This window comes from Odocoileus virginianus, chromosome 25 (genome assembly GCF_023699985.2).
Source record: "Odocoileus virginianus isolate 20LAN1187 ecotype Illinois chromosome 25, Ovbor_1.2, whole genome shotgun sequence".
Taxonomy (NCBI): Eukaryota; Metazoa; Chordata; class Mammalia; order Artiodactyla; family Cervidae; genus Odocoileus; species Odocoileus virginianus.
Window position 1 is genome coordinate 48,385,607 of NC_069698.1, and position 12,403 is coordinate 48,398,009.

Consider the following 12,403-nt stretch of genomic DNA (forward strand, 5'->3'; position numbering starts at 1 on the left):
CTCCAGAACTGTGGCAGAAAACAGCTCTGTTTCTTAAAGAAGGTGTGTTAGTCGCTCAGCCGTGTCTGACTCTTTTCAACCCCATGACTGTAGCCTGCCAGGCTGCTCTGTCCATGGGGATTCTCCAGGCAAGAATACTGGGAATGGTTTAAATGAGATCAAACACATGTAGAACTCTGCATGTTGCACTTGGCATGTTGAAGATATTCAACAGACACTAACTCTCATTATTAATGTTTGGGAGCAGAAAGAGGAAAACTTTGTTTTTCATTTTGAGCCTACTCAAAAGTACTCCCCACCTGCCCAGTAAAAGCTGTGAAATATCCCATCTGTCTAGAGAGTTCTAGCCCATGGCCATCTCAGTCAGGCTCTGTCCTGCGGAGCCGTCAGGAAGACACTTAGATGGCAGCAAAGAAGATGCTTGATCCCAGCCTCAAAGGATTGCAAGAGCAGAACAACAGGCCCAAGATGAACAGAGACACATGTAAACACGCTCTGGTTTCAAAAGTCAGTTCTACAAGGTCAGCGTGAGATCCAACACAGAACAGAGGGTGAGAGAGAGATAGAGAGAGAGCAGGAATACGGGAACTAATAGCCCATTCCAGGCCAAAAGCCCATGGCGACTAACAACAGTAAAGTGTAGGCTCAGTGAATGACAGAATATCCGGTTCTAATTAGGCTGCATGCCACCACATTCCCACTGGTGTGCGCCACACTCTGGTCATTTTAAGGAACACTGGCATCTGGATGGTGCCCAGCGGGCAATGACCAGAGTCCATCCTACCTTCTAACGAATTGTTGAAGGGTCTGCAAGGGTCAAAGGCGGGAAAGACACAGCAGCTGTAACACAACGAATATCGTGAACTGCTCTGGCTGGCCATAAAGAAGGAGGCTAAATGGAGAAGGGCAGCTGAAGGATTTTTATCGTCAAAGTCTGTATGATCCACCAGGAGCTCTCCAACATTGGTTAGCTCTCCATCACCTTCACATAGAGGCTACGCTTTAACATCAAATACCCCGAGTACCGCACTAGCATCACGGACTCACGGGACACGAATCTGAGCAAGCTCCAGGAGACGGTGAAGGACAGAGGAGCCTGGCGTGCTGCAGTCCCTGGGCTCACAAAGAGTGGGACACGACTTCGCGAACGAACCACCACACAACCCCAAATCTCTCTCCCGACACAGCCCTCCGCAGGCCGGGTACTGGGATGGTTTGCCACCCACGTGGACGAACGGACATCCCTCCTGCATCTGTAGAGAAGAGCGTCATAGGGGGCGAGGGGGTTGCAGCACTCAACCGTTTGTTTTCATCTAACACCAGGGTTCTTGGATTCAAAGGACCAACACAGGATGTGACTAAAAGCAGGGCAGCGTATTTCCCCACCCCCGCACCCAGCAGTCACTGCAGGGCTGCAAGAGATAAAAATCAGCTTGGGGCTCAAAGGGGAATAAACCCCGCCACCTCTGCTCTTAGCTGAGACACCCTCAGTGAAGGCACCAAACTCTGAGTGCCTCTGGTCTCAAAAACACAGAAGGAAAATGAAGGAACAGTCACACCCGTGGCAGTTAGCAGCAGATGCATCACTTGGACTTTATCTCCCATAGGCCACACCTTTGTCATCCCCATGCAGAACCAAACTGCAGGGAGCACTTCTCCGATGCTGACAACACAGGGCTAGGTCAGCACAGGGGCCCTGCCAGATGAACACCCAGAGCTAAGCTGCCCCAGCACGTGGAAGGAGGGAGATAGGTCAGTCTGCCTTCCATCCGTTCCCAGCTGCTCCATTCAGCCAGCCTTGAGCAGAACTAGACACAGGCATCATGTCCAAGCAGAACTGACTGAGTCACAGTGAACTTGTACATTCAGTGGGTGTGAATTTGCCTGAATGAAGCCAAAATTCCATAGCAAGAAGAATGAAATGAAGGTGGAGGTTGAGCCCTACCTACCTGCCCAGTTCATTTACAATGAGTATAGTGACTTGAAGAAAAAGCGAGAAGAAAGTTAGGCACTCTGTCGCTTCTGACTCTTTGCAATACCATGGACTGTAGCCCGCCAGGTTCCTCTGTCCAAGGAATCCTCCAGGCAAGAATCCTGGAGTGGGTTGCCATTTCCTTCTCCAGGGGATCTACCTGTACAGGGATTGAACCCAGGTCTCCTGCATTGCAGGCAGATTCTTTACCATCTGAACCACCAGGGGAGCTCAAGAATGTCCCTCCCAAAAGTCATGTCCACTCAGAATGTGACCTTATTTGAAAATAGGGTCGGGTGCATCCTAAACCCAATGACTGGTGAATGTCATGTGAAAACAAGGAGACACACAGGCTTTCCTGGAAGGACAGAGGAGGAAATCAGAGTGATGCAGCTACAAGCCAAGGATGCCCTGGGCTATTAGCAGCCAGCAGGATCTAGAGAGAACCATGGAAGAGATTCTTCCTGCAGGGGCTCAGAAGGAAATGACCCTGCCAATACCTTGATTTCAAACTTCTAGCCTCTTGATCTGTCTGAGAATACACTTCTGTTGTTTTGAATCACCCAGTTTGTGGTCATTTGTTCCTGCAGCCCTAGGAAACTAACACAGGAAGCCAAAAAAAAAAAAAAGAAGAAAATCTAGGATGAAAAGATTTTCCCATTAGAAAGAGGATGGTGTGCTGGGGTTCCTCAAGTAGCCTAGACAGAAAGTGCCAGGAGCTCTTGTAGAGGGGCAGGCAGGCGTAGCAGACAAGAGCTCTCTACGGAGGGCAAGCAGTCTGGATCCCGAACCCCGAGGTTCTCAACTTCTACAAAGATCCCTCCATGAATGGCGGCAACAGAACATGAAGGAGCTTCCCGAGCTCAGGTGAAGGTCAGTGTCAGCTTTGAGCAGTGTGCACCAAAGCACAAAGGGGTCTTCCCTAGCAGCTCCAACCAGAACCCCCGGACCTTCATTCCACCCCAGATGGTAGGGAAAGACAACCCCTTCTGATTCAAAGGGAATTTCCCACCAACCCCATGGAAATGGGCTCAGAATTAGATTTAAAATCCAAGAAGGTAACATTCCTTGCACAATTGAGCTGATGGAAAAAATACTCATATTCCCTGGAAGCGTTTGCCCTGAGACAACATTTAAACACTCTTCAAAGATGAACATTTGGGGCTGATCTTTCTCAGTCACCAAGTAGAGAAATCCAAAAGGGAACTGAAGACAGACAAGTCAAGACAAGACGGTGAGTAACTTACCTTTCTTGGAAGCTAAGCCAGTTTCCTTTACACTATTCACGTAGAGCCTTCGAACACCATCTTCTTCCACAGAAGAAAGTGAAAACCCTGGAAAGCAGAGACAGAGGGTTAAGACAGCAGGTGATGCCCATACCCTCCGAGTGCTGAGCAGACAGCAGAAAGGGTCCGGGTGAACTCGGCACGCTCACTGTCTGGGTTGTGGTCCTTCCCTATTTGTGCTGTGTCACAAAGCAGAAAAACGTCTTTTTAGACAACTCTAAATAAAGCCACAATAAAAATTAATATCACCGAGCACATCTATCTCCACATAACCAACTATCAACTCAAGTGGGAAAAAAATGACCTTGTTCATTACTTTGCTTGATAGTTAACGCCACAGTTTTGCTTTTCTTCACTGTTCTCTCCGTCACACAAAAGAGAAACAGCTTATCTCTTTTGGGTCCTTTTGACCTTTTTTTTTAGTCAATCTATGTCCTAGGACATGTCAGAACATAACACCTGTATAGTGTGTGTTCACCTATATAGTGCTGTGTGGACACTGCTTTAATTTAGTAAAATTCTGCAAACAGGGATAAGTAACAACACATTTTACAAATCCTTTTCATATTGAAACTGATGGATCGCACATTCTCCTAGTGTCAGATCATAAGATTATCTTATACTCATCGAGGCTTCCAGAGCTCCATTAGTTAATTAACCTTGGGCTTTGCCACATCCTTCAGAAAATAAGGCAGAACAAGGCTCTGAGGTTCTAAGTGCTCCTAATCCCATGTCCACAAGCTTTGGTCACTTCTGTTTCACATATAAAACTCTTTCTGATCAATCAATGGAAAGTCCACAACCAAAACCTATTTTCCCTCAGGATAAAATACTTTGGCAGATAATCCTAAAAGGGCAATGGAAATTAATGCAACTGTAAATATCAGACATGTTTTCTGCTCTGGGAGAAAAATATAGTGGTTAAAAAAAAAAGCAAAGAACAAAATAGAATAATTAATTAATGGACTGGGGCCCAGGGATTCACTGAGACTTCTCAGACTGTGTCATAATGAATACATGTTTTGTTTTGCACCATTCACAGAACCAGGAAATAAGATACCCACAGGTAGGCAAAACTGCCAAATGCCATCACCCACTAGGGGACCATAACTCCCTCAGAAAGAGAACAAGACAAGCTTACCCCTGAGGACTTTCCAGAGTCTTTATTTTATTCTCTTATTTTAAATTCCATTCTTACAGCAACTTCTAACTTTCAGAAGACTCTTCAAGAAGTCCCACTTGGGGCTTCCCGGTGGTCCAGTGGTTAAGAATCCACTGTGCAATGCAGGGCACACAGGTTCAGTCTCATGTCTGGGAAGACCCCACATGCCTCGAGGAACTGAACCTGGGAGCCACAAGTGTGGAAAGCTGCTTGCGTAGCACCTGTGCTCCACAACAAGAAAAGTCGCCCAGGGAGAAGCCTGCGTATCACAGCTAGAAAGGAGCCCCGATCTCCAAAACTAGAGAAAGCACCTGGAACATCAGGTGTGCTGTTGACCCAACACAGACAAAATTAAAGACAGGAATATTAAAAAACTCAGTTCCACTCAAATAAAAATAATTTTAGACATGAGCCATTTAAATGACATTAGCCTTAACACAGTGGTATTTTTCTGCATTTCAACAGAGGTTTTCTTTTTCTTTTATCTGTTAGAATAGATACAGAATCAAGGACTATATCAGGGAAAGGATGAATAGAATCCATTAAAATACAGGCATTTCCTTTCCAAAATGCTATCATTTTATAAAATGCTGAGACCAAATTTTTTAATTATACTTCTAATCCAAATTTTCTCCTATTAAATATAAAATGAACACACTGTCCGGAGAGGCAATGTGTTGCGAGCCTAGGGCAAGTCACCTTAAACCAGAATCACAGCAGATGGCTGAGGTATTCATTTGTTGCTTTCTTTACCACTAAGGTTGCCTCTATTTCAAGATGTCAACAGTCTCCACACTAGGGGGTAGGCGGGAATTTTAACCATTTCTTACAATAACAAATATGTATTCATTTATTATTAGTTTTTAGAGTCCACATATAAGTGATATCATATTATATTTGTTTTTCTCTGTCTGACATTTCACTAAGCATAATATTCTCTAGGCCCATCCATGTTGCTACAAACGGCAACATTTTGTTCTTTTTCAGGGCTGAATATTATTTCATTGTATCTATATCCTGACTATTGTAAATACTGCTGCTATGAACACTGCAGTGCACCTATCTTTTTGAATTACAGTTTTCATTTTTTCCAGATATGTACAGCCAGGAGTGAGACTGCTGCATCCCTGGTAGTTCAGTTGGTAAAGAATCCACGTGCAATGCAGGAAAACCTCGATTGATTCCTGGGTTGGGAAGATCTCCTGGAGAAGGGAGAGGCTACCTACGCCAGTATTCTTGGGCTGCCCTGATGGTTCAAACAGTAAAGAATCTGCCTGCAATGTGGGAGCACAGAATCTGCCTGCAATGTGGGAGAGCACGTTTGATTCCTAGGTTGGGAAGATCCCGCAGAGGAGGACATGGCAACCCACTCCAGTATTCCTGCCTGGAGAATTCCCACGGACAGAGAAGCCTGGCAGGCTGCAGTCCATGAGGTCACAGAGAGTCCAACACAACTGAGCAACCAAGCAGAGCCCAGCACCAGGTAGTTCTGGTTTTAGTTTTTTAAGGGGAGCAACAATCTAATTCCAAGAAAAGTCATGTAGTACAGTCCAAAATGACTGCCACAGGAAATAGAAGGAGTTAGTCTATATACAGCCAAAGCACCCACCCCACCAAAAGGCTTAGAGACCAGGAGGCACCATGAGTGACGTATGATTGTGAAAACGCAGGAAGTGATTAAAACTCAGTGAAGAAACCAAAAAGACAGACTCATTTCTTGAATAACCAGAAGCTTCTTCATACTGAAATTGAGGACCAAAGAAAAATCATGACAACACAGTAAACAAAACAGACGGACTCAAAACCAGAGTCCAGGACACAGTGAAATGGAGAAAGTGAGAAAAACACAGACACCACTGACAGAGAAGGGGGCTTTCTGGGTGGCTCAGCGGTAAAAGAATCTGCCAGACAATGCAGGGGATGTGGGTCTGACCTCTGCTTGTGAAGATCTCCGGGAGGAGGAAATGGCAACCCACTCCAGTATTCTCGACTGGAAAACCCCGTGGACAGAGAGGCCTGGTGCGTGCTAGTCCACAAGGTCGCAAAGAGCTGGACGTGACTTAGCAACTAAGCAGGCATGCCTGCTGACATAGAGGGGACACAAGACCAAAAATCCAATGGTCGAAGAAGTCCGCAGAGAAAAACAAATACTCAGCTGCTGAAATGATGCATTCTTCCACTTCAAGGCTGCCTAGATGGTCATACTTAGTCTATTACAAAACTTTGTGAACTAACTTCAACAACAAGGTCTGAGAGAGTCCTGAGGGCTGAGGCGGAGGGAAGGATGAGAAATCAGGCAAGTGCTAAATCTTTCCACTTGTTTCGTCAGTGGGATTATTAAGTCATATTTTCCTCCCTGAAGTGTTCTACAATAGAAAGCAGTATCTGGCTTGTATGCTGATGTGTGCTAGTAACTGACATACACTGAAACTGATGTATAGCAGGAAGCTGCTCTTAGATGCAAATGTCAGAGAAAGATGGGCTGACTTTAGGCTCCTTAGCACCTTTGAAGTCAGAGACTCTCAGGTCTCTTAGGACTGGGGGACTCTAACGTCTGTGGAAACACCTCTGCCAACATGAACTGGATACTGAGAATAAATGGCTTAGCTGAGCTTATTAGCTATGCATCCTGAGAGTCCCTTGGACTGCAAGGAGATCCATCCAGTCCATCCTAAAGGAAACTGGTCCTGAATATTCATTGGAAGGATTGATGCTGAAGCTGAAACTCTAATCCTTTGGCCACCTGATTTGAAGAACTGACTCATTTGAAAAGACCCTGATGCTGGGAAAGACTGAAGGTGGGAGGAGAGGGGGATGACAGAGGATGAGATGCTTGGATGGCATCATGATGCTGGGAAAGATTGAAAGTGAGAGGAGAAGGGGAAAACAGAGGATGAGATGCTTGGATGGCATCACCGACTCGATGGACATGAGTTTGAGTAAGCTCTGGGAGTTGGTGATGGACAGGGAGGCTGGGGTCGCAAAGAGTCGGACACAACTGAGCGACTGAACTGAACTGAACTGAAAGCTGTCCAAGGTGAAGTCCAGGAACAAGTACAGACAGGATGCAACTGACAGCAATACAAGGATGGAAAGCCAGACTAAGCATCAAGAAATTCATCGTTTGATACTGCCACACTCTCCAAGCATGGGACTCTGTCATTCACAGAAGCAGGGGAGGTCCAGGACAGGACCCTGCTTCTTTATGTCAGGCCTTCTGAGACGCACAGCTGACAATACCTCCTGGGCTGATTTCTGGTGCCCTGTAACCCCTTCAGTGTGGAAATGGAAACAGGTTCTGTAACTACTTCAGTCACTTTGATAAAAAGTATAGGAACTGCCCTGGAGAAGACAACGGCACCCCACTCCAGTACTCTCGCCTGGAGAATCCTGTGGACGGAGGGGCCTGCAGTCCATGGGGTCACAAAGAGTCGGACACGACTGAGCGACTTCACTTTCCCTTTTCACTTTCGTGCACAGGAGAAGGAAATGGCAACCCACTCCAGTGTTCTTGCCTGGAGAATCCCAGGGCCGGGGGAGCCTGGTGGGCTCCTATGAGCCGTCTATGGGTCGCACAGAGTCGGACACGACTGAAGCGACTTAGTAGCAGCAGCAGCATAGATACTCCCCAGGCAATCCAGTGGTTAAGACTCTGCACTCTGGCAACAAAGGGGCGTGGGTTCGACCCCTGGTCAGGGAACTGAGATCCAACATGCTGTGTGACACAGCCAAAAAAAAAAGAAATAACTGTACAGAACTAAAATTTTTTAAAGTATAAAAATATGGGCTTCCCTGGTGGCTCACTGGTGAAGAATCTGTCTGACAGCGCAAGAGACATGGGTTTGATCCCTATTATGGGAAGATGCCCTGGAGAAGGAAATGGCAACCCACTCCAGTATTCTTGCCTGGGAAATCGCAAAGACAGAGGAGCCTCATGGGCTGTATAGTCCATGGGATAGCAAAGAGTCAGACCTGACTTAGCAACTGAACAATAACTCAAAAATATAGCAGTTTTAGGCTCTGTGTCTGTTCCAGAGGAACCCAAACCAGTCCATCTTGGAGTTTGATTCCAAGAACTTTGAAACCAGAGAGAAAAGAGTAACTGACATGGTGCATTTCAGTTCGGAGGACCCAGACACTTATTTGTCGCATTGCTACCAATAACTGCTTTTATTATTGAGGTCACGCTTCTCCTACAATAATAAGCCTTTCGGACACATTTATTCCTTGCCATCAAAAACATCTGGTCGCTTGATGATGTCTTTCATTTTAAGGTCAAGAAGTAAAATAGCATGAAGGTATAACTCAAGTGGCCAGGGGTCAGAAGGTAGGTTTTCTTCATTAGGACAAAGCACTCCAGTGAAAGCGGTCTGAGAGGTTCAAATAAGCCTCTGCCTGCAGGAGAGGCTACAGATGGAATATCGAAGGTGCTGCTGCCTAGTAAAGGTTCTGTAGATTTTCAAATGCTAAAAAGCCCAATAAGTTAACTCAGAGAGGAATGGTAAGCAAGCATATGCATAAACTTTGTATCTTTTCACCAGGTATTCTGGTGTTCTTCAGTTGTTAAGTGTGTCCGACTCTTTGAGACCCCATGGATGGCAGCACGCCAGGCCCTTCTGCCCTCCACCATCTCCCAGAGCTTGCTCAAATTCATGTCCCCCGAGTCGGTGATGCCATTCAACCATCTCATCCTCTGTCACCCCCTTCTCCTCTTGCCCTCAATCTTTCCCAGCATCAGGGTCTTGTCCAGTGAGTCAGCTCTTTGCATCATGTGACCAAAAGAATTGGAGCTTCAGCATCAATCCTTCCAATGAATATGCAGGGTTGATCTCCTTTAGGATTGACTGGTTTGATCTCCCTGCTGTCCAAGAGACTCTCAAGAGTCTTTTCCAGCACCACAATTCAAAAGCATCAATTCTTCAGCACTCAGCCTTCTTTATGGTTTTCTAGTTCTTCTCTTTTTAAAAAAAATATGTGTATATTTATTTGGCCACATTGGGTCTTCGTTGCAGCAGGTGGGCTCCCTAGTGGCACACAGGTTTGATTGCCCTGCATGTGTGGGATCTGAGTTCCCCGACCAAGGATCAGACCAGCGTCCCCTGCATTGCAAGGAGGACTCCTAACCGCTGGACCACCAGCCCCTAGCTCTCCTTCTTTCCAGCACCCGGTAGGCCTACACTTCTCTGCCCACCCACCCTCCCACCACTCCAGTCACTTGCTTTGAAGAGTATACTGGGAGTGAGCCAGTGACTGGTTCACCGCCTCCCCTTTGCCTTCTGCCAAGAAACAAACACTGTCCCAGGTGGCAGCTGCTCCAGGACCTAGGCCTGGAGTGAGGACAATAGAAAGAAAGGGTTGCGGCCAACCCACAGAGAAGGCAGGGTGAACAGGAGAAAGGATTCCACTGTTAGCAGCCAGGGCGCTTTGGTGACTGCCGTCGCCTCAGCTGACCTGGCCCCGCCTGACTAATCTGCCCCGATAGAGTGGGGGTTTCCCTGCGTGTTGTACCCAAGCAGCAATCTTCTGCTGCCCAAGTCACCAAGGGTAACGCTAAGCAGACCGCTGTTGAATCCATGGAAAATGCTGCACCTTTAACGACACCAGAATCAGACAACTGCGTAGGAAAGCCCTAGCGGATGGGGCCTGACTGCTGCTCTTTGAAAAAAGACCTGCTTACAAGTTTGGCTCCTGCCTGGCATCTGGGAACTTGGATTTTGGGAGGGTTCCCAACAACCTGGTGGAGCTCATTGTGTCTAAAAGTCTGTACAGACAGCGTGGGGTACGCCGAACACCTGCTTTCCTCCCAGAAGGCTGGAGTCCTGGTACATGTGAGGCAGAGGGCCCCTGTGTGACCAGCCTCCTAGTCAAAACCCTGGGCACGGAATCCCTAACAAACCTCCTACAAGACAATGTAGTTCCCATGCGTTGCGCTGAGGGAACTGTGGACTTCCCGTGTGACTGGGCTGGACTTTGGGAAGTCTGCACCTGGTGGCCAAGCACCTCAGCCCGCGTGCTTCTCCCTTTTACTGATTTCGTATAGTTTTGCTGTGATAAATCATGGCCATGAACACGACCATAAGCGCAGTGAGTCTTCTTAGTGAATCGGCAAACCTAGGGGTGGTCTAGGGTACCCCAATTCCCATCAGAATGAGTTCCTTTAACATCACCTGTGAGGGATGGAGAATAATACATACATTGGGGGGCACAGGTGCAAAAGGATAATTTCTTTATTATGTGTTACTGTTGCCCAGTTACTCCGTGTGTCTGACCCTTTTGCGACCCCATGGACTGTTGCCCACGAGGCTCCTCCGTCCACGGGATTTTCCAGGCAAGAATGCTGGAGTGTGTTGCCATTTCCAACTCCAGGGGTCTACCTAACCCAGGGATCAAATTCATGTCTCCTGTACTGGCAGGCAGATTCTTTTACCACTGAGCCACCTAGGAAGCCCTTCTTCATTACTAGGCTATGCTATAATATAAAATAGTCTATTTTCAATAAATCCACTCCTCATTTATGACAGGAAAACCAAGAAGGTTAAAGTTACAAAACATAAAGCTAAAGTCTTCATCATACCGAGGGTAAGTATCTTTCCACCCCCTCCTCAGTTTGGCTGAGGTGCAAAGCACAGAAGCCAGATGGGTTGTCTGTTTTAAATGGTCCCCAAAGGTTTTATCGAATTGTAAATAAGTGCATGTTTATGCAGGAATTGTTTTCACGTGAAGAACACCAAAGATCAAAGAAAAATAAACATACCATAATTATCACCAGCTGTATCTGACTTCTCAATCTGGATGTTCTGAGTGACTTTTGGACAAATTTCAATTTCTTTGTACAGCTGAAAATGACAAAGAGAAACCTAATTAGGACTATATTATAAATAACTTGTTAGAAACAGTCATCAATTTGTAAATCTGTTTTTTCACAACTGACACGAAATCAAATTCTCGTCACATCCCAGTATCTTTCTTGAACTGACCCCATTAAGACTTAACGTGGTAAACTTTTAAAAACTTATATTCCCAAATTTAGCTAGAGTTCCAGTTTCTAAATGACTCCTTGGCATACTTTGTATATACAATTTTTTCCCACCCTATATCTATCACAGACCTGAAAAATAATGCTAAGGTAATCAAAAATTTCCAGTACTAGAGAAAAACATTAACATCAAGAAGAGGTTATAAAGATCTTGATATGGAGTCCACAGAAATAGGAGAAATCCCTGTGCTTCTGTTCATATGCCATTTTTGCTCAAGAAGTCCACAATATGCAGAGAAAAATTACAGCACTGAAACAGACAAAAAAATCATATAAATTACAATATTCTCTTCTAGTCACAGAATTATACAAAACTACTGAGAAAACTAAGTACATAAATCAATCAAATCTCTCAGAAATCCAAGAAAAAAATGGGAAAAGAGATAAAAGAAATTGGTGGTTTATTAAGAAATTTTATTTTAATTAATTTAATTGATACTTCACATTTCAATGGGCTTCCCTTGTGGCTCAGCTGATAAAGAATCCACCTGTAATGTGGGAGACCTGGGTTCAATTCCTGGGTTGGGAAGATTCCCTGGAGAAGGGAAAGGCTGCCCACTCCAGTATTCTGGCCTAGAGAATTCCATGGACTATATAGTCCATGGGGTCACAAAGAGTCGTACGACTGAGCGACTTGCACTTTCACTTCTTTTAAGATTGACTGGTTTGATCTCCTTGCTGTCCAAGGGACTCTCAGGGGTCTTCTCCAGCACCAGAGTTTGAAGGCATCAATTCTTTGACTCTCTGCCTTCTTTAGGGTAATCTAAATCATAAATGTATGGATGTGAATGTTGAACTGTGAAGAAAGCTGAGCGCCGAAAAACTGATGCTTTTGAGCTGTGGTGTTGGAGAAGACTCTTGAGAGTCCCTTGGACTGCAAGGAGATCCAACCAGTCCATCCTAAAGGAGATCTGTCCTGGGTGTTCATTGGAAGGACTGATGTTGAA

At 45.7% G+C, this 12,403-nt stretch overlaps 1 protein-coding gene across 6 annotated transcripts in view; it reads right to left on the reverse strand.

Moving 5' to 3' along the window:
* The window catches only part of TIAM1 (TIAM Rac1 associated GEF 1), a 455,872-nt gene that overhangs the window by 75,021 nt on the left and 368,448 nt on the right, over positions 1 to 12,403 (reverse strand). For all 6 annotated transcript variants that reach the window (XM_070455141.1, XM_070455140.1, XM_070455136.1 and 3 more), the window contains 2 exons: positions 11,175 to 11,256; positions 3,220 to 3,306 (listed from right to left, as the gene is read on the reverse strand). In XM_070455141.1, coding sequence (XP_070311242.1) covers positions 3,220 to 3,306; positions 11,175 to 11,256 — 169 coding nt within the window. The remainder of the gene's footprint in view (positions 1 to 3,219; positions 3,307 to 11,174; positions 11,257 to 12,403) is intronic.